Here is a 26528-nt window from a genome sequence, read left to right as displayed (position 1 = left end):
TTCAGAATCATTGGAATCTCCCACGATGAAGCCGATTCTGAGGGCCTTTCTCTCTCTCACCACAGGCAGGTACAGACTCCTCTCCGGCCTAGCTTCCCTTGCTCTGTCTGTGCTCTTTCCTCCAAATATTCCTGTAGGACGCACAAGATCTGCCAGCAACCCTCTTATGGTGAAACTGTCAAAATCAAGACTTTCTTGCTCACCTTCATTCTTTCATTCCTCTTTTCTCACATCTCTGGAACAATCTCCCTCACTCTCTTCAATCCCACTGCTCCCTCCAGGTCTTTAAAACAGCTGCTCCCCACCATCTCTTATCTTCCCCCATCCAAAACCTTGATCTTTTCGACCCCCGTTAAAACACCCCAAATCCGCCTCTTCCAACCCGCAACTTATTTCCTGAAATTCCTAGTAGTGTTCATTTGCTTTATACTGTGTACGCCTCTCTCCTGCCCCAGCCCTCCCCCTTCCACAGATCTACCGACGTCCCTGTTCTCTACTGTTGTTGTGCTTGTGTGCTTCCCTCTCTCCCCTCTTGTCTCCCACTCCCTTCATTGCATGTTTTATGTGTCTGTGCATGTTTTCATATTCAATGTGTTAGCTCTTACACGAGGCTCGATTCTGTATACAAACAAAAAAATGACGTCAGCATCCAGTAAGTTATTTTGAGGGGCGTTTACATGGGGAACCCCTGACCCCCTCAACGATACATCTCAGACAAGTCTCTTCCTCAGTTCCCTCAATATCCCATACAATATTCCAATCAATTCTATCTTCAATCAAATATTCTGCTACCCTGTTGTCCTTCACTTTTGGAGGCATATATTTATTTTGTACTATTTTTGTACATTATTTTGTACATGGCAGAATTTTTCTTTACCTTCTCTCCTTTCTTTGCTCCTTCCCTTCTATTTAATCTCCTATTCTAATCTTCTATTTATACTCCGATGTCCTTACAATCTCCCTCCCCTTCTCTCCCAAATTCCACTCACCTCCTTATATATATATAAATATATAAATATTGAAATATGGAAATAAATAAATATATAAGTATATAAATACATAAATATTGAAATATATAACTGTATATATATATATATAGATATATATATATATATATACATACATACATACATACAGGCAGCTTTGCTGCATCAGGGCCTGGGCAGCTCACCATCATAGAATCCACTATGAATTCTTCATTGTACCAGAGGGTGCTCGAGGATAATGTGAGGCCATCTGTCGGAAAGTTGAAGCTCAACCGAAGGTGGACCTTGCAACATGACAAAGACCTTAAACATACCAGTAAATCCACCAAGGAATGGCTGAAAAGAAAGTAATGGAGGGTTCTGGAATGGCCAAGTCAAAGCCCGGATCTAAATCCCATCGAGATGTTGTGGGGGGATTTGAAACGAGCTGTGCATGCAAGAAACCCCTCAAACATCGCACAGCTGAAAGAATTCTGCATGGAGGAGTGGGCAAAAATTTCTCCCAGTCGATGTCAGAGACTGGTAGACAGTTATAAGAAACGCCTACTTGAGGTTGTTTCCGCCAAAGGGGGCAATACCACCTATTAGAGCCAAGGGTGTACTTACTTTTTCCACATGCGAAATTTGCATTTATGTTTATTTAAATTATACAATGGACTACAAAATGTAAATGTTTCATGATATTTGTTATATTATATCACCTTTATCTATCAATATTGTTGAAATGAAGATCAAATAACTGTATGTTGAAATATGCTGAAAAAGTCAAAACTTTACATGGGGTGTACTTACTTTTTCGCGTGACTGCATATATACATATACATATACATATACAGTGCATTCAGAAAGTAATCAGACCCCTTCACTGTTTTTACATTTGTTATGTTGCAGCCTTATTCTGAAATCGTTTTTTAATGGAGCTAATCGTTTTTTAATTTTACATTTAATGGAGCTAAATGGGAGAAACTTCCAGAAGGACAACCATCACTGCAACACCCCACCGATCTGGGCTTTATGGCAGAGTGGCCAGCCGGAAGCCAAACAGTTCAATCTTGGTTTCATCAGACCACAGAATCTTCTTTCTCACAGTCTGAGAGTCCTTTAGGTGCTTTTTTGCAAACTCCAAGCGGGTTTTCGTGTGTCTTTCACTGAGGAGAGGCTTCCGTCTGGCCTCTCTGCCATAAAGCCCAGATCGGTGGAGTGTTGCAGTGATGGTTGTCCTTCTGGAAGTTTCTCCCATCTCCACACAGCATCTCTGGAGCTCAGCCAGAGTGACCATCGGGTTCTTGGTCACTTCTCTTACCAAGGCCCTTCTCCCCCGATTGCTCAGTTTGGCCGGGCGGCCAGCTCTAGAAAGAGTCCTGGTTGTTCCAAACCTCTTCCATTTAAGAATTATGGAGGCCACTGTGGTCTTGGGAACCTTCAATGCAGCAGAGATTTTTTTGTAGGCTTCCCCAGATCTGTGCCTCGACACAATCCTGTCTCTCAGCTCTGCAGGCAGTTCCCCCGACCTCATGGCTTGGTTTTTGCTCTGATATGCATTGTCAGCTGCGAGACCTTATATAGACAGGGGTGTGCCCTTCCAAATCATGTCCAATCAATTGAATTTACCACAGGTGGACTCCAATCAAGGTGTCATACCAAAGGGTCTGAATACTTATGTAAATGTGATATTTCAGTTTAATATTTTACATAAATTTGCAAAACTTTCCAAAATCCTGTTTTCTCTTTGTCATTATGGGGTGTTGAGTGCAGATTGATGAGGGAAAAAATGAATTTAAACGATTTCAACATAACAAAATGTGAAAAACGTGAAGGGGTCTGAATACTTTCTGAATGCACTGTATGTATGTATATATATATGTGTGTGTGTTTCCATACTGATATAGCCTATACGCATTTGCTCCATTATATTGAGATATGTATGAACAATCTAAGGTATGCTGACAATACGTCGCTGTGTTGATAGAAAGTAAAGGGGACTTGATGAAGCTGCTACATACAGTGAAGGAGGAAAGTGAAAAATCTGGTCATTACTTGAACCTAAAAAAACCATAAAATCTTGTCAAATGAGAAGACTAACGTGTTCAGATTAGGAGACAACACAAACAGAGGAGGATAGTGATATTTCCATTTGCAATGTGTGGATGTGTCATGGAGAGTGAAAAATAAATAAAGGAAGAGGATTGACAGTTTTGAAATGTGGTGTTGGAGACGAATGTTAAAAATTCCATGGAATATAAGAAGAAGAAACAAACATTGCTTGAAGAGAAATGAGACCACCATGTATATTGAAGAGAGATCATCATGTATATTGAAATGAGACCACCATGTATATTGAAGAGAGATCACCATGTATATTGAAGAGAGATCATCATGTATATTGAAATGAGACCACCATGTATATTGAAGAGAGATCACCATGTATATTGAAGAGAGATCATCATGTATATTGAAGTGAGATCACCATGTATATTGAAGAGAGACCACCATGTATATTGAAGAGAGATCATCATGTATATTGAAGAGAGACCACCATGTATATTGAAGAGAGACCACCATGTATATTGAAGAGAGATCATCATGTATATTGAAATGAGACCACCATGTATATTGAAGAGAGATCATCATGTATATTGAAATGAGACCACCATGTATATTGAAGAGAGATCATCATGTATATTGAAGTGAGATCACCATGTATATTGAAGAGAGACCACCATGTATATTGAAGAGAGATCATCATGTATATTGAAGTGAGATCACCATGTATATTGAAGAGAGACCACCATGTATATTGAAGTGAGATCACCATGTATATTGAAGTGAGATCACCATGTATATTGAAGAGAGATCATCATGTATATTGAAGTGAGATCACCATGTATATTGAAGAGAGACCACCATGTATATTGAAGAGAGATCATCATGTATATTGAAGTGAGATCACCATGTATATTGAAGAGAGACCACCATGTATATTGAAGTGAGATCACCATGTATATTGAAGTGAGACCACCATGTATATTGAAGAGAGATCATCATGTATATTGAAATGAGACCATCATGTATATTGAAATGAGACCACCATGTATATTGAAATGAGACCATCATGTATATTGAAATGAGACCATCATGTATAATGAAATGAGACCACCATGTATATTGAAGTAAGACCACCATGTATATTGAAATGAGACCACCATGTATATTGAAGAGAGATCATCATGTATATTGAAGTGAGATCACCATGTATATTGAAGAGAGACCACCAACCATGTATATTGAAGTGAGACCATCATGTATATTGAAGTGAGACCACCATGTATATTTCAGTGACACATCATGTATATTGAAGTGAGACCATCATGTATATTGAAGTGAGACCACCATGTATATTGAAGTGAGACCACCATGTATATTTAAGTGAGACCACCATGTATATTCAAGTGAGACCACCATGTATATTGAAGAGAGATCACCATGTATATTGAAGTGAGACCACCATGTATATTGAAGTGAGACCACCATGTATATTGAAGTGAGACCACCATGTATATTGAAGTGAGACCACCATGTATATTGAAGTGAGACCACAATGTATATTGAAGTGAGACCACCATGTATATTAAAGTGAGACCACCATGTATATTGAAGAGAGATCACCATGTATATTGAAGTGAGACCACCATGTATATTGAAGTGAGGCCACCATGTATATTGAAGTGAGACCACCATGTATATTGAAGTGAGACCACCATGTATATTGAAGTGAGACCACCATGTATATTGAAGTGAGACCAACAACCATGTATATTGGAATCATTGATGCTAAAAGAGAAACTGTCATACTTTGGAGACGTCATGCATGCAGAAAATGAAAGTCTGGAGAAGTTAACCAAGCTGGGTATGATTGAGGGAAGAAGAGGAAGATGATGCATGTGCTGGATGCATGGGATAAGAGGCTACCAAGCTGGGTATTAATGAGGGAAGAAGAGGAAGATGATGCATGTGCTGGATGCATGGGATAAGAGGCTACAAAGCTGGGTATTAATGAGGGAAGAAGAGGAAGATGATGCATGTGCTGGATGCATGGGATAAGAGGCTACCAAGCTGGGTATTAATGAGGGAAGAAGAGGAAGATGATGCATGTGCTGGATGCATGGGATAAGAGGCTACCAAGCTGGGTATTAATGAGGGAAGAAGAGAAAGATGATGCATGTGCTGGATGCATGGGATAAGAGGCTACAAAGCTGGGTATTAATGAGGGAAGAAGAGGAAGATGATGCATGTGCTGGATGCATGGGATAAGAGGCTAGCAAGCTGGGTATTAATGAGGGAAGAAGAGGAAGATGATGCATGTGCTGGATGCATGGGATAAGAGGCTACCAAGCTGGGTATTAATGAGGGAAGAAGAGGAAGATGATGCATGTGCTGGATGCATGGGATAAGAGGCTACCAAGCTGGGTATGATTGAGGGAAGAAGAGGAAGATGATGCATGTGCTGGATGTATGGGATAAGAGGCTACCAAGCTGGGTATGATTGAGGGAAGAAGAGCAAGATGATGCATGTGCTGGATGCATGGGATAAGAGGCTACCAAGCTGGGTATGATTGAGGGAAGAAGAGGAAGATGATGCATGTGCTGGATGCATGGGATAAGAGGCTACAAAGCTGGGTATTAATGAGGGAAGAAGAGGAAGATGATGCATGTGCTGGATGCATGGGATAAGAGGCTACCAAGCTGGGTATGATTGAGGGAAGAAGAGGAAGATGATGCATGTGCTGGATGCATGGGATAAGAGGCTAGCAAGCTGGGTATTAATGAGGGAAGAAGAGGAAGATGATGCATGTGCTGGATGCATGGGATAAGAGGCTACCAAGCTGGGTATTAATGAGGGAAGAAGAGGAAGATGATGCATGTGCTGGATGCATGGGATAAGAGGCTACAAAGCTGGGTATTAATGAGGGAAGAAGAGGAAGATGATGCATGTGCTGGATGCATGGGATAAGAGGCTAGCAAGCTGGGTATTAATGAGGGAAGAAGAGGAAGATGATGCATGTGCTGGATGCATGGGATAAGAGGCTACCAAGCTGGGTATTAATGAGGGAAGAAGAGGAAGATGATGCATGTGCTGGATGCATGGGATAAGAGGCTACCAAGCTGGGTATGATTGAGGGAAAAGAGGAAGATGATGCATGTGCTGGATGTATGGGATAAGAGGCTACCAAGCTGGGTATGATTGAGGGAAGAAGAGCAAGATGATGCATGTGCTGGATGCATGGGATAAGAGGCTACCAAGCTGGGTATGATTGAGGGAAGAAGAGGAAGATGATGCATGTGCTGGATGCATGGGATAAGAGGCTACAATGCTGGGTATTAATGAGGGAAGAAGAGGAAGATGATGCATGTGCTGGATGCATGGGATAAGAGGCTACCAAGCTGGGTATGATTGAGGGAAGAAGAGGAAGATGCTGCATGTGCTGGATGCATGGGATAAGAGCCTACAAAGCTGGGTATGATTGAGGGAAGAAGAAGAAGATGATGCATGTGCTGGATGTATGGGATAAGAGGCTATCAAGCTGGGTATGATTGAGGGAAGAAGAGGAAGATGATGCATGTGCTGGATGTATGGGATAAGAGGCTACCAAGCTGGGTATGATTGAGGGAAGAAGAGGAAGATGATGCATGTGCTGGATGCATGGGATAAGAGGCTACCAAGCTGGGTATGATTGAGGGAAGAAGAGGAAGATGATGCATGTGCTGGATGCATGAGATAAGAGGCGACCAAGCTGGGTATGATTGAGGGAAGAAGAGGAAGATGATGCATGTGCTGGATGCATGGGATAAGAGGCGACCAAGCTGGGTATGATTGAGGGAAGAAGAGGAAGATGATGCATGTGCTGGATGCATGGGATAAGAGGCGACAAAGCTGGGTATGATTGAGGGAAGAAGAGGAAGATGATGCATGTGCTGGATGCATGGGATAAGAGGCTACCAAGCTGGGTATGATTGAGGGAAGAAGAGGAAGATGATGCATGTGCTGGATGCATGGAATAAGAGGCTACCAAGCTGGGTATGATTGAGGGAAGAAGAGGAAGATGATGCATGTGCTGGATGCATGGGATAAGAGGCTACCAAGCTGGATATGATTGAGGGAAGAAGAGGAAGATGATGCATGTGCTGGATGCATGGAATAAGAGGCTACCAAGCTGGGATTGATTGAGGGAAGAAGAGGAAGATGATGCATGTGCTGGATGCATGGGATAAGAGGCTACCAAGCTGGGTATGATTGAGGGAAGAAGAGGAAGATGATGCATGTGCTGGATGCATGGGATAAGAGGCTACCAAGCTGGGTATGATTGAGGGAAGAAGAGGAAGATGATGCATGTGCTGGATGTATGGGATAAGAGGCTACCAAGCTGGGATTGATTGAGGGAAGAAGAGGAAGATGATGCATGTGCTGGATGCATGGGATAAGAGGCTACCAAGCTGGGTATTAATGAGGGAAGAAGAGGAAGATGATGCATGTGCTGGATGCATGGGATAAGAGGCTACCAAGCTGGGTATGATTGAGGGAAGAAGAGGAAAATGATGCATGTGCTGGATGCATGGGATAAGAGGCTACCAAGCTGGGTATGATTGAGGGAAGAAGAGGAAAATGATGCATGTGCTGGATGCATGGGATAAGAGGCTACCAAGCTGGGTATGATTGAGGGAAGAAGAGGAAGATGATGCATGTGCTGGATGCATGGGATAAGAGGCTACCAAGCTGGGATTGATTGAGGGAAGAAGAGGAAGATGATGCTTGTGCTGGATGCATGGGATAAGAGGCTACCAAGCTGGGTAGGATTGAGGGAAGAAGAGGAAGATGATGCATGTGCTGGATGTATGGGATAAGAGGCTACCAAGCTGGGATTGATTGAGGGAAGAAGAGGAAGATGATGCATGTGCTGGATGCATGGGATAAGAGGCTACCAACCTGTCTCGGCCAGACCATTGGGAAGCAGTACAGGATAGGGATGTTTGGAGAAATTTGATCATAAATGTCATCAGAAGTGAGACACGATCTTATAATGAAACGAGATTATATGCGTATATCTAAATGTACATGCATGTATATATATATATATAATTTATCATCAATGAGACAAGGCCATTCATTGGGAGTGCTCACCTGAAATCGCTATAAGGATGGATAATCCAATAGCCGGCAGACTTGACCCGCTCCCTTTCCACCTCCACGGCCTTTTCGCTGCCAAACATCCGAAGGGAAAACTTATTGACCCCAGGCTGAAGCAGGGAGGTCAACTGTTTCTGCACGAAACTCGACTGTCCTGCACCTTGCTCGCCGTCCTCCAGGAGCATCGCCTCGGCCGGCTCCGTCTTTAAAAACGCCAACGAGTTGCTCTGAGTCCGCGTCCCGGACCGGGGACTCCGGCGCGACTCGGACGCGGCTCCTCCGGCGCTCTCGTCGTCGTCCGCGGCGCTCGGAGCGCACTCGCCTTCCATGATGGAGCGCGTGTCCTCGGACGGGTCGACCTGCTCGTGGAAATGCCGGCTGGCGATCGAGGTCAGGCTTCCCCGGCAGGTCCTCCTGCAGTCCCCGTTGGAGCTGCGTTTCATCTTCCTGCCCACATCCGTTTCCTTTATATTCGCCTCACGCCGAGCACGTTTATCCGGCCCACCCCGGGGCGACGAGGACACGCGCATCATCCCGATGATCCCTCTTCCCGACGCGCTCTTCTCCTTTTTATCCTCCTCGTCCTCGTCCTCCTCTCGCACGATCGCCGTTTTCTGCTCCATGTCGATGCTCCTCTTGTCCGCTCGCTGAGACATTAGGCGCTGGGTTTCCCTCCGTCCGGCTCACGGACATTAATCCATCGATGTCCAAGGATCACGCTGAATGTCACAGCGTCCTCCAGGACGTCCGCGGCACGTTTCGGGATGAACCGGCGGACGTAGTCTTTGTCTCGGTCTCCGTACGTCTGTCTACACTAATCTAAGTATTACCATCACACACCCGCATTTAGACGCACACTCAAAAATTGCGACGTGGCGTGGACAGCGATTCATTGTAGACAAACTGTGCTGCGTCTCGCACAACAACCCGACGTTGTGTTTGTCCACAAAGTGTAAACAACTGCGGGGAAATGCTCCTTTTATTCCGCAGGATTTCCCTCGGGTATGTCATTTATAAATACCGCCGGATTGTACCTATTTAGATCGCTTTGAGCTCTTTGCGACACAGAAGGCAAACAGGTAAATATGACGCTACATACAGGTATATATCACTGTACATACGGGGATCCGCAATGTGTATATCCTAAAATTCACAGAGGGCAAACAGGTATAGATGACGCTACATACAGGTATATATGACGGTACATACACGTATATATGACGCTACATAAGGGGATCCGCAATGTGTATATCCTAAAATTCACAGAGGGCAAACAGGTATATATGATGGTACAAATAGGTATATATGACGGTACATACAGGTATATATCACTGCACATAAGGGGATCCGCAATGTGTCTATCCTAAAATTCACAGAGGGCAAACAGGTATATATGATGGTACAAATAGGTATATATGACGGTACATACAGGTATATATCACTGTACATAAGGGGATCTGCAATGTGTATATCCTAAAATTAACAGAGGGCAAACAGGTATATATGATGGTACAAATAGGTATATATGACGGTACATACAGGTATATATCACTGTACATAAGGGGATCCGCAATGTGTATATCCTAAAATTAACAGAGGGCAAACAGGTATATATGATGGTACAAATAGGTATATATGACGGTACATACAGGTATATATCACTGTACATAAGGGGATCCGCAATGTGTATATCCTAAAATTAACAGAGGGCAAACAGGTATATATGACGGTACATACAGGTATATATGACGGTACATACACGTATATATGACGCTACATAAGGGGAGCCGCAATGTGTATATTCTAAAATGAACAGAGGGCAAACAGGTATATATGACGGTACAAACAGGTGAATGCAGTCGTGGCCAAAAATATTTGCACCCTTGCACTTTTTTCAAATAATGCACCATTTCTTCCAGAAAATTGTTGAAATAAAAATATATTTTGGTATCCACATTTGTATTTCTTTGGTTTGCAGTGGAACAAAAATGGCCCAGACAGTATTATTGGTACCTTTTACAGGTTGTTAGAAATAATTTGATTTCAAGCAGGTGATTCTCCTTTTCTTTGGAATTGAGCTCACCTGTGATGAGTTGCAGTTGCTTGCATTATAAAAATCACTCATTCAAACAGGTTGAATAGAGAAAAGGAGTCATACTGCTGTTTTGTGTCACTGTGTGTACCGCAATGAATATGGACAAAAGAAAGAAAACCAGAGAATTGTCTGAGGAGGTCAGACACAAGATTGTCGTCAAGCATGGACAATCTCAAGGCTACACGTCCATCTCCAGAGACCTTGATGTTCCTGTGTCCACCGCACGCAATGTTATCGGGAAGTTTAAGGCCCATGGCCCTGTAGTCAACCTCCCTGGGCGTGGCCGCAAGAGAAAGCCTGATTGAAGATTGCAGCGAAGGATTGTTCGAATGGTGGAGAAAGCACCTCGATAAACTGCCAAACAGATTCAAGCTGACCTTCAGAAACAATGTACGACAGTTTCAACTCGCACCATCCTTCGCCAACTCAATGAAGGGGGTTCCATGGTAGGAGATCCAGGAGGACCACACTGCTGAGATAAGAAAGGCCGAGTGGAGAAGGCCTAAACACACCTGAACAAGCCAAAATCCTTCTGGGAGATTGTCCTGTGGACAGATGAGACCAAATTAGATATTTTTTGTAAAGCACATCATCTTTATGTTTACAGAAAACAAAATGAAGCCTTCAAAGAAAAGAACACCTTCCCTACAGTTGAACATGGAGGAGGTTCAGTTATGTTTTGGGGTTGCTGTGCTGCCTCTGGCACTGGGTACCTTGAATGTGTGCATGGCATCATGAAATCAGGAGATTACACAGGAATTTTGGAGCGCAACGTTCAACCTTGTGTCAGAAAGCTGGGTCTCTGTTGAAGGTCATGGGTCTTGCAGCAGGACAATGACCCCAAACACACTTCGAAAAGCACCCAGGAATGGTTCAAGACAAAACGCTGGACTGTTCTGATGTGGCCAGAAATGAGTCCAGATCTAAATCCCATTAAACAACTGTGGAGAGATCTGAAAACAGCAGTTGGGAGAAGGTACCCTTCAAATCTGGGAGAACTGGAGCAGTTTACACAAGAAGAGTGGGACAAAGTCCCAGTAGAGAGGTGGAGGAAGCTCATTCATGGCTATAGGAAGCGCTTGACTGCAGTTATTTTGTCCAATGTCTGTGCTATTAAATATTAAGTCGAGCGTATTAATAATTTTGTCAATGCCATTTCTTTTTATTTTCTGATTTAAAAGGATATATTAAGTTCTGAATCAAAAACAAAGGTTCTGTAACATTAACAGTGAAATAAAGAATTGTGGAGACAAAATACTTTTGTCAATTTTACAACTTTTTTGGAGAAAATTGTGAGTTATTTGAAAAAAGTGCGAGGGTGCCAATATTTTTGACCACGACTGTATAATAGGACGGTACAAACAGGTATATACGACGGTACAAACAGGTATATATATGACGGTACAAACAGGTATATATGATGGTACAAACAGGTATATATGACCATACAAACAGGTATATATGATGGTACAAACAGGTATATATGATGGTACAAACAGGTATATATGACGGTACAAACAGGTATATATGACGGTACAAACAGGTATATATGACGGTACAAACAGGTATATACGACGGTACAAACAGGTATATATGACGGTACAAACAGGTATATATGATGGTACAAACAGGTATATATGACGGTACAAACAGGTATATATGACCGTACATACAGGTATACATGACGGTACAAAAGGATATTCGCAATGTGTATATCCTAAAATTGATGGAAAGCAAACAGGTATATATGACGGTATAAATAGGTATATATGACGGTACAAACAGGTATATATCACTGTACAAAAGGGGCTCTGCAATGTGTATATCCTAAAATTGACGGAAAGCAAACAGGTATATATGATGGTACCGGTACAGGCGGTACATAAAGGATCCGCAATGTGTATATCCTAAAATCGGATTGAATCCGCATGCACAGTGCCTGAAACCTGCCCAAACAAGTTCCAATTGTCTATGGTCAAACAAGTTCCAATTTGCTGTATTATCATCATTGTAGTTACTCCATGTTGTAGCTTGCTAAAATAAGCTAAGATAAACATAAACTGTACAATCATTATTTTAGGTACTGTATTCTATTATATTACTAGTATAAAGTCCGTCAAAAATGACGGGTTGGAACAGTTTTTGATGGGAGAGCCGCGTCAACATGCCAAAGTCTGAAGTTTGGGCCTACTGTCAGGTGTGCTTATATTGTAGCGGTTGCCGCTGAACATACACAATCGCCTTACACCTGCCGAGGACGCAACCACGGAGCGATCGCTGTGCCGGGCTCGCCCAGACCGCCCGGAGACGCTCAGTCTCGCCTTTCCCGGGCATGCCCGGACTCGCCTTTCCCGGGCTCGCCCGGCACGTCCGGCGACACCCAGTCTCGCCGTTCCCGGGCATGTCCAGGCACGCCCGTCCCGTCCGGCGACACCCAGTCTCGCCGTTCCCGGGCATGTCCAGGCTCGCCCAGGTCTCCCGGACACGCCCAGTCGCGCCTTTTAAGGGCAAACGCTCCGGCATGAGATATTCGAGTGCTTGTATATGTTGGAACCCATCTGTGGATCGGTCCCATCGGCCGATGGGTCTGACCCATCTGTGGATGCACGAGAAATGACAATGCAGACCCATCGGCCGATGGGTCTGCGCCATCTGCGGATGTGTTGTTCACCTTGAAGGAATGTGTTGACAGAATGGTGCTTTTTGTCCGTAATAACCGGTGAGCGTTTACTGCCGATAACTTTTGCAACAAGTTCATCACAAACTTGACGTTGTCGTATTGTATCCATGTTGAAGGCAATGATGGGAATGATTGAAAACGTGACCCAGGCCATAATTGCTATATAAACAATGGAGAGCTGAGTCTGCCAGTGCCACCAGCGAAGTAGACCAGCGTTTTTAAATGGAGCGACATTATCTTATTTTTATCTTTATCGACAAACGGTTATCGACAAACCACATGTCACGGACTGCTTTATAAACATTTATGACATCAATTGCTTATTTTTAGGTTCAAATAAACATACTCATCCACCATTGATGCATACACATTCCTTCAAGGTGAACAACACATCCGCAGATGGCGCAGACCCATCGGCCGATGGGTCTGCATTGTCATTTCTCGTGCATCCACAGATGGGTCAGACCCATCGGCCGATGGGACCGATCCACAGATGGGTTCCAACATCTATAATGCTGCCCGATAAACAGGCTTTTCAGAGTACCCGAGTTGATTTGATGCAATAAAGAAACTCGGACGAATTCCAGCTTTTTGTCGCGTCCATTCTTTCGATTCGAGTTGGAGCACAGCTCCTTCATTGGTGACCTACTGACATGGACACGGCAGTTGCCCTCAAACTGCCTACCTTCTGGGAGGCTCACGCGGTGGTTTGGTTCGCCCAGACGGACTCCCAGTTCGCCCTGCGAGGCATCACCGCCGACGACACCCGCTTCCATCATGTGGTAGCAGCACTCGGCTCAGCCACCGCGGCCCGCGCCCTCAGCCTCCTCCAGCACCCGCCAGCCGCTGACAAGTACGGCGCGATCAAGAAGCTCCTCCTCGACGCTTTCGCCCTCTCATCGGTGGAACGCGCACGGCGCCTGCTCGACCTGCCCGAGCTCGGCGACACGCGCCCGTCCGAGCGAATGGATTACATGCTCTCGTTGCTCGGGGAGCACGCCCCGGATTTCTTTTTCAAGAGCTGTTCCTCCGTCACCTTCCTAGTCAGGTACGCCTCGCCCTGGCAAGGACGCAGATCACGGATCCCCGCGCCCTCGCCAGGGAAGCCGACAAGATATCCTCGGCAGGCCAACGCATCGGGGCAGCGACCTGGAGCCCGCCGCCGTCCGAAGCAACGCCCATGGCGCCCGAGCACCCGGCACGGTCGGCGGCCGAACTGCCGGCGCAATTGGCGGCCGCAACGCCGCGCTGACCGTCTCCAACACGACGACCGGGGCGTACACCTGACCAGGCGTGGTGTTACTACCATGCCAGGTTCGGACAAAAGGCCCGGACATGCCGACCCACGTGCACTTTCGGCAAGTCGGGAAACGGCTGGGCCGGCGTTCATTACCAGCCATGAGCACCGGCCACATGGGCAACTTACTTTTTATCAGGGACAAAGCGTCCGGACGGCGCTTCCTGTGTGACACCGGCGCCCAACTGAGCGTCATACCCGCCTCCGATCAGGACAGGCAGTCCGTGATTTGCGGCCCCTCCTTGGTGGCGGCCAACGGATCGGCCATCCGCACCTTCAGCCCGCGCAACGTCACCCTCTGCTTCGGCAGCCAGCGCTTTCATTGGACTTTTGTGACCGCAAGCGTGCCCATGGCTCTGCTGGGCGCCGACTTCCTCTGTGCACACGGGCTGCTGGTTGACGTCAAACGGCGTCGCCTCGTCAACGCCGAGACCTTCAGCTCCCTGGCATGCATGTTGAGCAGCTCCGCGCCGACCGAGCTAGCATGCGCCCTCCCGGCAGCGAACGAGTTTGCTCGCCTGCTCGCGGAGTTCCCGGCCCTCACGCGGCCGACGTTTTCGGCCGTCGCGGTACGACATGGTATCGAGTACCACATACCAACTACGGGCCCGCCGGTCTATGCCAGAGCCCGCCGCCTCGACCCAGCCAAGCTCGCCATGGCCAAAGCCGAGTTAGACGCTTTGGAACACCTCGGCATCGTGCGGCGCTCCGATAGCGCGTGGGCTTCGCCACTACACATCGTACCGAAGCCGGGGGGCGGCTGGCGCCCATGTGGCGACGACCGCCGCCTTAACGATGTTACCACCACCGACAGGTATCCGATCCCGCACATTCAAGACTTCTCCGCCCGTTTGGCAGGATGGGTCATTTTTTCGAAGATCGATTTGATACGGGGATACCATCAGGTACCTGTCAGGCCGGCCGACGTCCCAAAAACGGCCGTCATCACGCCGTTCGTCTTATTCAAATTCCTTCGAATGCCATTTGGCCTCAAGAACGCGGCTCAGGCGTTCCAGCGCTTGATGGACGGCGTGCTGCGCGACCTGCCGTTCCTCTTCGTCTACCTGGACGACATCCTCATCGCCAGCACGTCCCGGGCCGAGCACCTCCTCCACCTCCGAACACTGTTCGGGTGCCTCAGCGAGCACGGCCTAATCATCAACCCAGCCAAATTCCACTTCGGCACGACGGCCGTTGATCTTTTGGGCCACCACATCACCAAGAACGGGGCCGTGCCACTGCCTACCAAGGTCGAGGCCATCACCGCATTTCCGCGTCCCCTCTCCATCAAGGCCCTGCAAGAGTTCCTCGGCATGGTGCATTTCTATCACCGCTTCGTGCCCCGCGCTGCTCAGCTCATGCGGCCCCTCTACGAAGCCCTCCGGGGCAAGCCGGCCAAACACGACGTCGTCTGGTCCGCAGCCATGGAGGCGGCATTTACAAGCTCAAAGCGGGCCCTCGCCGATGCAACACTGCTCGCTCACCCGGTGCTCAACGCTCCCATCGCCCTCACCATGGATGCCTCCGACTACGCGGTGGGCGCCGTACATGAGCAATGGGTGAACGGGGTTTGGCAGCCACTCGCTTTTTTCAGCCGGCAACTCCGGCCGAACGAGTTCAAATATAGCATGTTTGACCGCGAGCTCCTCGGTCTACACCTGGCCGTTCGCCATTTCCGCCACCTCCTGGAGGGCCGACCCTTCACGGCTTTCGTCGACCACAAGCCATTGGTTTACGCAATGGCCAAAGTCACAGAGCCGTGGTCGGCCCGCCACCAGCGCCACCTCTCCGCCGTGTCGGAGTTTACCACGGACAATTAGGGTGGGCTTCAAAAAATCAAAATGCAGATTTTCTCCGGGACATGGTCTATTTCTGTTCCTTTTGGTGTCAAAGGAAACCACACCAAATTAGAATGGAATCCAATAATATTTAGGGGTGCCACATCAGTGATGAATTTTCCCCCATGCAAAAATAGGAATTCCCATTTTTTGGGCTGTATATACACAAAATAAATACATAATTATATATATACATTAAATATAATATTAAAAATAAATATATAGTAAATATACATTAAATAATAATAATATATATGATATTATACATTATATATACAATTATACAAATATAGACAAATATAATACATTAAATAATATATTAAAAATAAATAAAATATATTAAAATTAAAATATAATAAATAAATATATAGTTATGCAATATATATACATTATAATTAAATATACATTAAATTTATACATAAAATATACATTAAATAATAAATATACATAAATACACATTATACATTATATATATAGTTATATACAATATATTATACATACAGTTTTGAGACTTCCTATGATCACTATCTGGGCAATTTTCATGCATGTTTTGTGCAGGTTCCCGGGGTCAGGGGTACGCTTTTTTAGTGTGTAATATGTAGGCCTAACTTATTGACTGTGGCTCTTTTGTAGAGAGTGACCCTGTGGAGTAAGAATTAACAGGATTTTACCCACATTCTTGCGTATTTTGCAGATATGGCATGTGCTAGTACCAGTGTTTCATTGAAAACTCGGGCTCAGGATAATGTGTATCTCATTGGGTCCACTTCTGGAGATGCCATCAAAGGTGCCAAGCTCCCGACTGTGCATCAATCTCTTGTCCTGTTTTTCCATCACCTGAAGAAGGAGAATCGCACTGCCTGGGAGAGTGCAACCCTCACCATTGAAGAGGTTGTGAAGTTCTGGGAAAAAGCTCACCTACCTACAACGACGAAGCAGCACTGCATCCATCGTTTGGAGAGGCTATATGAAGAATGGAGGAGCCTCCAAAAAGGTGCGAAGTGGGGTGGTGCGACCCAAGAGAAAAAGGAAGCATCCTTCAAGGCCTCCTTGGAGAAGACGTTTGATCTTAGGCATGCAGATTCGGAGGCCATAATCACCAACCCCGAGGACAGGAAGTTTCTTCACGATCAATTCTCAGAGAGGAAGGCTTCAATGGGATCTGTAGACACTGTGTTGGAAGCAAAAATGAAGCGAAAGAAAGAAAGGGAAGAAAAGGAGAAGACTAAGGCAGAGAAGGAAAATAAGAGACAGGAAATGGTCATGAAGGGTGCTACTGCTATGGAAGTCACAGACTCAGACTCTGACTCTGAGACCACGGCACAGGCTGGTTCTTCATCATCTGATGGTGGGATATCTCGTCCCAAGAAAAGAAGGCCTATCAACATTGTCACTCCTGAAGTCGCAGCTTCTTTGGATCGTACGAAAACAAGTGACCGAATGGCTGTCCACAACTTGGCATCCATTTGTAGAGCAGTAGGATGGGATCCTGCAGAGCTGGCACTGAACCGATGGACAGTGCGGCGGAATCGCATGATGCATCGATGCAAAACCATGGACGAAATAAAAGAAGCATTTCATCATAATGTGCAGGGTCCTTTAGTGGTCCATTGGGATGGAAAGCTTCTTCCCGATGTCACTGGAGATTTTGTGCATGTGAAGGTGGATCGTCTTCCAATCCTTGTGTCCAACCAGTACCATGGAATGGAGCAGCTGTTGAATGTTCCCAAGTTACCTGACGGGGGAGGAGAAGCTATGGCAACCGCTGTAGTGGACACACTGAAGAGCTGGAACCTTGTGGGCAAGGTGAAGGCTTTGTCTTTTGACACAACGGCCAGCAATTCAGGTGTTCGTGGAGGGGCTGCTGTCCTCATTGAAAAGCAGCTACAGACTGAACTAATTCATTTGGCTTGCCGCCATCATGCGCACTAAATCATTCTGGGAGATGTTTTCACCACTCTTTTCGGTCCTTCATCAGGCCCTGACATCCAGCTTTTTAAGCGGTTTCAGGCGGAGTGGCCGTCCATTGCCCATCACCAACCAAAAAATGGATTCACAGATCCTGATACGGCAGCTGAGTTTGCACAGAACAATGACATGATGGATGAAGCTCTGGAATTTGCTCTTGTGTGTTTGAAAGATCAGCAGCCACAAGATGATTATCGTGAACTCCTAGAACTGACTGTCATCTACATGGGAGGAATCCCACCTCGTGGAATCCGGATCATGGCTCCAGGAGCAATGCACAGAGCCAGATGGATGGCAAAAGCACTATATTCACTACAGGTGTTCATGTTTCGGTCAGAGTTCCACTTGACACTTCGAGAGGCGAGAGAACTCCGAGCCTTCAACATTTTTGTCTGCCTTGTGTATGTACAGGCTTGGTTTCGGGCTCCACAAGCTATTGAGGCTCCCCTGAATGACATTAACCTCTTCAAGAAGTTGGAAAAGTTTGAACAAATCAATCAGAAGATGGCTCAGGCAGCCTTGAAGGCACTTGGCCGCCACACGTGGTACATGAGCCCAGTACTAGTGGCATTTGCATTCTTTGACACCAGAATTGACAAAGAAAGCAAGATCAATATGATTGAAGCATTGAAAAATGATGGTGAAAACCCCTCTCCAAAGAGACCAGCTATCAAAAGAGGAACCGCCCCGTCAATCGCTGGCCTCATAACAAAACACACCAAGCATTTCTTCAGCATCCTAGGGACCCCAACTGATTGGATGGATAAGGATCCTGGTTCATGGGAGCAAGAAACCAGCTTTCAGGAAGCAAAGAAAGCCGCCAGTGGCTTAGTCATGGTGAACGACAGGGCAGAAAGGGGTGTCGCATTGATACAAGACTACAATAAGCTCCTTACAAAGGATGAAGAGCAAAAGCAAGCTCTGCTCCAAGTTGTTGCTGCTCACAGGAAGATGTACCCCGATGCCAAGAAGGCAACAGTGGTGAAACAGGCCCAGAAATAGGAGTTACATTTCTCATTATATTTGGGTTTTTTAATATTATGTGATATGGTGTCTCTTCATTTTATGAACTGAACATTTGGATTGTTATCATTGAATTTGAGTTTTCATAGCAATATAGTGCTATTTGTGCAGCTATTGTAACTTGTGTTTGCTAGAATACAAAGAAAGTGAGTGGAGGGTGGATTTTCATAAAACAAGCTTCTGGTTTTGCTTTCGATCCATATATAGAAAAGTTTTGTAGACACCTTTAGTTTGAAGGCTGATGTGGCACCCCTAAATAAAATCAGATTGCTTTCATATTTGGTGTCTTTTCATTTTGGAACAAAAGGAACAACATAAAGCCATGTCCCAGTAAATATTTAAAAAAAATTATTTTGAGCACCACCCTAACGGACATCTAGCATGTCGCCGGCAAAGACAACGCCGTGGCTGACTGTCTTTCTCGGGCCAGCGCGAACGCGGTCCACCTCGGCGTGGACTTCGCGCGTATGGCGGCTGACCAGACCACCGACACCACGGTGCAAGCCCTCCGGGCAGCGGACACGGGCCTCCGCCTGGCCGACGTCCCCTTCGCGGACACTGTCCTGCTCTGTGACGTCTCCCAAGGCCAGCCTCGCCCCATCGTGCCCGTTACCTGGCAACGCCGCATATTTGCCTCCCTCCACGGCCTTTCCCACCCAGGCCGGAAAGCTTCCCAGAAGCTGGTGTCGGCGCGATTCGTCTGGCACGGCCTTCGACGGGATGTCCGCGATTGGACCAGCACCTGCACGGCCTGCCAACAGGCCAAGGTCCACCGACACACCCAGGCCCCGCTGGCACCTTTCACCATGCCCGAACGGCGTTTCGACCACGTCAACGTGGACCTGGTGTGCCCCCTCCCCCCATCAAGGGGTTTCACACACCTGCTCACCATAGTGGACAGGACCACCAGGTGGCCGGAGGCCGTTCCCCTCGTCTCCACCACCACCGCCGACGTGGCGCAGGCTTTCATCGCCACCTGGGTCGCCCGTTTCGGCGCACCAGCGGACATCTCTTCGGACCGCGGGCCGCAGTTCACCTCCGAGCTGTGGGGCACGGTCGCCCGCAACCTGGGGGTCAGGCTCCACCGTACCACGGCCTACCACCTCCAAGCCAACGGGTTGTGCGAGCGGTTCCACCGTTCCATGAAGGCCGCGCTCATGGCCGGCCTTCAGGACGGCGGCTGGACCGACCGGCTACCGTGGGTCCTTTTGGGCCTCCGCACGGCCCCCAAGGAGGACCTCCGGGCGTCCACCGCCGAGCTGGTCTACGGCCAGCCGCTACGCGTCCCAGGCAAATTCGTGCCCGACGCCACCAGTCCCTGGTCCGCAGCTCGCCAGTCCTCGGACCTCCAGGAGACCGCCCGACGGTTTGCCCCCATGCCAACGTCCCACCACGGTGACCCCCAGGCCTACGTCCCCCCAGCGCTTTGCACAGCGGAGTACGTTTTCGTGCGTCATGACGGACACCGGGGGCCACTCAGGCCGCCGTACGATGGACCCTTCCGGGTCCTGTGACGGGACGACAAGTCCTTCGTCATCGACGTCGGCGGCAGGTCGGACCGGATTTTGGTGGACCGCCTCAAGCCGGCGCACGTGGACATCGACCAACCACCTCGGTTGGCCCTTCCTCCGCGGCGAGGCCCCCCCCCCGTCCACGGTGCCTCCCGCTCGACCACCCACCCCCACACCGGACCACCACCCCCCCCCCACGACCCTCCAGGGGTCGCTTCGGCCGGGTCATCAGGACCCCCCTTAAATTGACCCTGCCGGTGCAAGTCGATTCTGGGGGGGCGTGTGTAGCGGTTGCCGCTGAACATACACAATCGCCTTACACCTGCCGAGGACGCAGCCATGGAGCGATCGCTGTGCCGGGCTCGCCCAGACCACCCGGAGACGCTCAGTCTCGCCTTTCCCGGGCATGCCCGGACTCGCCTTTCCCGGGCTCGCCCGGCCCGTCCGGCGACACCCAGTCTCGCCGTTCCCGGGCATGTCCAGACTCGCCCAGGTCTCCCGGACATGCCCAGTCGCGCCTTTTAAGGGCAAACGCTCCGGCATGAGATATTCGAGTGCTTGTATATAATGCTGCCCGATAAACGGGCTTTTCAGAGTACCCGAGTTGATTTGATGCAATAAAGAAACTCGGAGGAATTCCAGCTTTTTGTCGTGTCCATTCTTTCGATTCGAGTTGGAGCACAGCTCCTTCAATATCATCTTTATTGATTAGACATCCTACAGACGTAAATAAACACTTGTTTTACTCTGCACACATTGCACCTCCCTGTGCCTTGTATTTATTGTGATTTTAAAAATACCGCTTCTGTACACCGACGTTGATGCTCAGTTTGGAAGCCACCGTCTACAATTCCAATGCAAGAGGCATAATTACTCTTTTTTTTTTTTTCTTTTTTTTTTGTATACAGAGTCGAGGCTCGTGAAAGAGCTAACATTTATCAAACAAACAAATCAAACAAACAAGCAAACAAAGTATATAAAAAGGGGAGCGGTCGACAAGATGGGGAGAGAATGGGGAGGAAGCACACAAACACAACATTTGAGAGCAGGGACATCGGGAGATGTTTTTGGAGGGAGAGGGCCTGGGGGCAGGCAAGATAGGTAGAAAACGCAAGGACACCAAGGACTTCCAGGAAAGAAGTCAAAAGTCACCTCAAAAAAGTGGATTTGGGGTGAAATTAGCGGGGGGTAGAAAAGATCAAGGTTTTGGATTGGGGAAGATAAGAGATGGTGGTGAACAGCCGTTTTAAAGACCTGGAGGGAGGAGTGGGATTGTAGAGAGTGAGGGAGTTTGTTCCAGAGGCGGGAGAAAACAGGAATGAAGGAGTGAAGGTGAGCAGAGAGTCTTGATTTTGGCAGTTTAACCATAAGAGGGTTGCAGGCATATTCAGGGCTTTCAGGGTCTTTTGGGTCTTTGTGGTATTTTGGGGTCCATTGGGTCTTCAGGGTCTTTTTGGTATTTTGGATCTTCAGAGTCTTTGGGGTCTTTTGGGTCCTCTGGGTCATTTGCGTTCTCAGGGTTGTTTGGGTCTTTTGGATCCTTGGGCTCTTGTGTGTCTTTGGGGTCTATTGGGTTTGATGGTCTTTTCAGTATTTTGGGTATTTAGGGTCGTCGGGGTTTTTGTGGTCTTTGGGGTTTTTTGTGTCTCCATGGTCTTTTGAGTCCAACAGTCTTCAGGGTCTTTTGGATGTTTGTGGTCCATTGGGTCTTCAGGGTCTTTGGGGTAATTTGGGGGTATTTTGGGGTATTTTGAATCTTCAGTCCATGGGGTCTTCTGGGTCCTCTTTGTCATTTGGGTCCTCGGGGTTGTTTTGGTCTTTTGGTTCCTTGGGGTCTTTTGGATCCTTGGGGTCTTTTCAGTTGTTTGGGTCTTTGAGATATTTTGGGTCTTCAGGGTATTTTGGGTTTTAAGAGTCTTTGAGGTTTTCTGGGTCTAACATGCTGCAGGATATTTTGGGTGTTTGGGGTCCATTGGGTTTTCGGTGTTTTCTGAGTCCTTGGGTTCTTTAGGGTCCTCAGAGTCTTTTAGGTCTTTTAAGCGGTGGACACACAGCCGTGTTCAAAGTTTGCCCATTAACCCCCCCCCCCCACCCCCACTCAAATCCCTCCAAAAGCACTACTCAAAGCCTTTAAAACCTACCCTTATGAACACACACACACACACACACACACACACACACACACACACACACACACACACACACACACACACACACACACACACACACACACACACACACACACACACACACGTCCTTCTGCTGCCATTATGGCAACACCAACACCAGAAAGGGGGCACGACTAGTTTAGTTTCCAGGATGATTTCATTGTTGGTTTGGTTTGATCTTCAAGAGAGCAATGAGAGTCCTCCACGCCTGTGGATAAATCCCATCTTCAGTTTGACTCGCTTGAGTGTCAGTTGGTCACAAAAGGGGTGTCAACATCTACGGTCGATATCGCATTCCATCAACCCATAAAACATACTAGAAATCTTCACTTTATTCTGTGTGCAAGTAGTGGTACCCATGAGACTTGCAAACTATCTGCGGTTGAGCATTCAATGGACTAGCGGGACTCGGCGCGCTCTGCGCGCCTCACCACACGTCGTTTCAGAGCCAGAGGGGTAGGCATCTGTGACCATTTTGGTGTATTTTGGGTCTTCATGGTGTTTTGGGTCTTCATGGCCATTTGGGTCTTCAGGGCCATTTGGGTCTTCAGGGTCTTTTGGATCCTCTGGGCATTTAAGGGTATTTTGGGTCTTTGAGGTGTTTTTGGGTCTTCTGTGTCTTTTGGGTCTGCAGGGTATTCAGGGGCTTTTTGGGTCTTCGAGGTCTTTTGGGTCTTCGGGGTATTTTTGGTCTTCGGGGACTTTTGGTCTTCGGGGTGTTTTGGGTCTTCGGGGTGTTTTGGGTCTTCGGGGTGTTTTGGGTCTTCGGGATGTTTTGGGTCTTCGGGATGTTTTGGGTCTTCGGGATGTTTTGGGTCTTCGGGGTGTTTTGGGTCTTTGAGGTGTTTTTGGGTCTTAAGGATCTTCGGTGTATTTTGTGTCTGCGGGGTCTTCAGGGGCTTTTTGGATCTTCAGGGGCTTTTTGGGTCTTCGGGGTGTTTTGGGTCTTCGGGGTGTTTTGGGTTTTCGGGGTGTTTTGGGTCTTCGGGTATTCAGGGTCTTTTTGAGCCTCAGGGCCTTGAAGGGTATTTTGGGTCTTTGGTGTGTTTTGGGTCTTTGGGTTCTTTGGGGGTCTTCAGGGTATGTTGTGTCTTTATGGGTCTTCAGTGTATTTTGGGTTTTCAGGGGTCTTGGTGGTCTGAAGGGTCTTGGGGGAATTAAAGGGTCGTCAAAGGTCTGAGGGGTTTCAGCAGTCTTAACGCAATTAAGAGGGTTAATTAAGAGGGTGGGAATTTTATTTGAAGAAGAAGAAGACGTTTTCGTCGCATATAAACATACATAGCGAACCATATACGTTTGCTCTATTATAATAAGATGAGCCATGTGGTGCCATCATGCAGCACCCAATGCCAATGGATGAGCCATGTGGTGCCATCCTGTGACACCTAAATGATGAGCCATGTGATGCCATCCTGTGACACCTAAATGATGAGCCATGTGGTGCCATCCTGTGACACCTAAATGATGAGCCATGTGATGCCATCCTGTGACACCTAAATGATGAGCCATGTGGTGCCATCCTGTGATACCTAAATGATGAGCCATGTGGTGCCATCCTGTGACACCTAAATGATGAGCCATGTGGTGCCATCCTGTGACACCTAAATGATGAGCCATGTGGTGCCATCCTGTGACACCTAAATGATGAGCCATGTGGTGCCATCCTGTGACACCTAAATGATGAGCCATGTGGTGCCATCCTGTGACACCTAAATGATGAGCCATGTGTTGTCATCCTGTGACACCTAAATGATGAGCCATGTGGTGCCATCCTGTGACACCTAAATGATGAGCCATGTGGTGCCATCCTGTGACACCTAAATGATGAGCCATGTGGTGCCATCCTGTGACACCTAAATGATGAGCCATGTGGTGCCATCCTGTGACACCCAACGGATGAGCCATGTGGTGTCATCCTGTGACACCTAAATGATGAGCCATGTGGTGCCATCCTGTGACACCTAAATGATGAGCCATGTGGTGCCATCATGTGGAACCCAACGGATGAGCCATGTGGTGCCATCCTGTGACATCTCAATGATGAGCCATGTGGTGCTATCATGTGGAACCCAACGGATGAGCCATGTGGTGCCATCCTGTGACACCTCAATGATGAGCCATGTGGTGCCATCATGTGGAACCCAACGGATGAGCCATGTGGTGCCATCCTGTGACACCTAAATGATGAGCCATGTGGTGCCATCCTGTGACACCCAACGGATGAGCCATGTGGTGCCATCCTGTGACACCTAAATGATGAGCCATGTGGTGCCATCCTGTGACACCTAAATGATGAGCCATGTGGTGCCATCCTGTGACACCTAAATGATGAGCCATGTGGTGCCATCCTGTGACACCTAAATGATGAGCCATGTGGTGCCATCCTGTGACACCCAACGGATGAGCCATGTGGTGCCATCATGCGGAACCCAACGGATGAGCCATGTTAGTCCTTATCTGCAATGCCGCAAGACGTTGGCTGGTTATAACTTCCATTTCATCCGGTCATCATCACTTTGAGGAAGGGTTTGACATATGATGAGGACACAGATCCACGATTTAGGAGCAATAGATAACACTGGTCAACAAAATTTAAAAACGTTTATGGTTCTAGTATATTTTGAGATGCTTCTCCCTGTGGATTTCGATTATGATATCCAATTTGCATTGGCACATCCAGTTTTTGAGAACCAGTATACATTAGGAATATCAGCCACAGCCGAAATTCGGGTCAGATTTTCCCACGATCAAGCAGATATATATATATATATATACGAGTACATGCTAGCTCGGCTCGCGCATTGTTACTGAGGAACGGGCTTATTTTAGCTGAGGATAATGACTGTACCTGAGTTGCTGTGTTGTCATGATTTACACCAATCATAATACAAACAATTATTTTGCACAAATGTATTTGTTGTGTTTGTGATATTACATTTTTATAGGCAATTTAGGGTGAAGATTTAGGTTGAAAAAATATATAAAATTCAAAAAAGAACTAGTAAGGGAAACATATGAAAATCTGTTAACTAAATTGTTACCAAAAAATTTCTTCACCAATATGTTTGTAAAGGTGTGTAATAACATGTGTTAAAATGTTGAAGTTCAACTCCCGTGGGAAACCCAGAAAAAAAGCTGTTGAATTCGGGTACCGAAAAATTATTTTCGAGAATTTTTATTTTTTTAATCGGCCCTTAAGTAACTTATGAGGGGTCAAATAAGGGTTTTTCATGATTCTGAGTTGATTGTTAACATTTATATTTTCACTTTTACATTTACACACAAAGTAGCTTTTATTTCACATACATATATAATACTCAAGAGTTATTTCTCATTCACAATGTCAGAAGTTTCAACAGTCATTGTCTATGTCTTCTTCAGACTCAACAACATCATGACTGCAGTTTCTGCATGTAATGCCATTAGAGACTCCACAGGCCGAGATGCACGTGACCCCATTCTTCTTGCAACCCATTCGATCCAACCCATTGAGTGAAAGGGAGTGTTTCCGTGAATAGAGACAATGTTTAAATCTATATTGTCTCCAACAAACTGAGTGACTGCATTGTTTGTTTCCCCAACCTCCATAAAGACCACCTGATCATTACTTGACAATTCACTTTCACTGGCTGGCACTTTGGCTGTCATCACTGATTGATCCTCAAGCGCAACCTCATCATTGATCTGTTCATCGGTTTCCTCCACAATGGTGTCAAGAGTGCCAGAAGTATCTGGAACATCATCTCCACTCCTACTATTAAGGAAGCAGTATTTGTAGT

General features: G+C 46.9%; 1 protein-coding gene across 1 annotated transcript in view; it reads right to left on the bottom strand.

Annotated features, from left to right (window-relative positions):
* The window catches only part of LOC137421211 (potassium/sodium hyperpolarization-activated cyclic nucleotide-gated channel 4-like), a 217025-nt gene extending 208200 nt beyond the window's left edge, over positions 1 to 8825 (bottom strand). The window contains exon 1 of the mRNA XM_068107034.2: positions 8164 to 8825. Coding sequence (XP_067963135.2) covers positions 8164 to 8825 — 662 coding nt within the window. The remainder of the gene's footprint in view (positions 1 to 8163) is intronic.
* Between the last annotated feature and the right edge of the window lie 17703 nt (positions 8826 to 26528).

This window comes from Myxine glutinosa, chromosome 2 (genome assembly GCF_964187855.1).
Source record: "Myxine glutinosa chromosome 2, kmMyxGlut1.1, whole genome shotgun sequence".
NCBI classification, from domain to species: domain Eukaryota; kingdom Metazoa; phylum Chordata; class Myxini; order Myxiniformes; family Myxinidae; genus Myxine; species Myxine glutinosa.
Note: the sequence above shows the minus strand (reverse complement) of the source record. Positions and strands in the feature narration are given on the sequence as shown.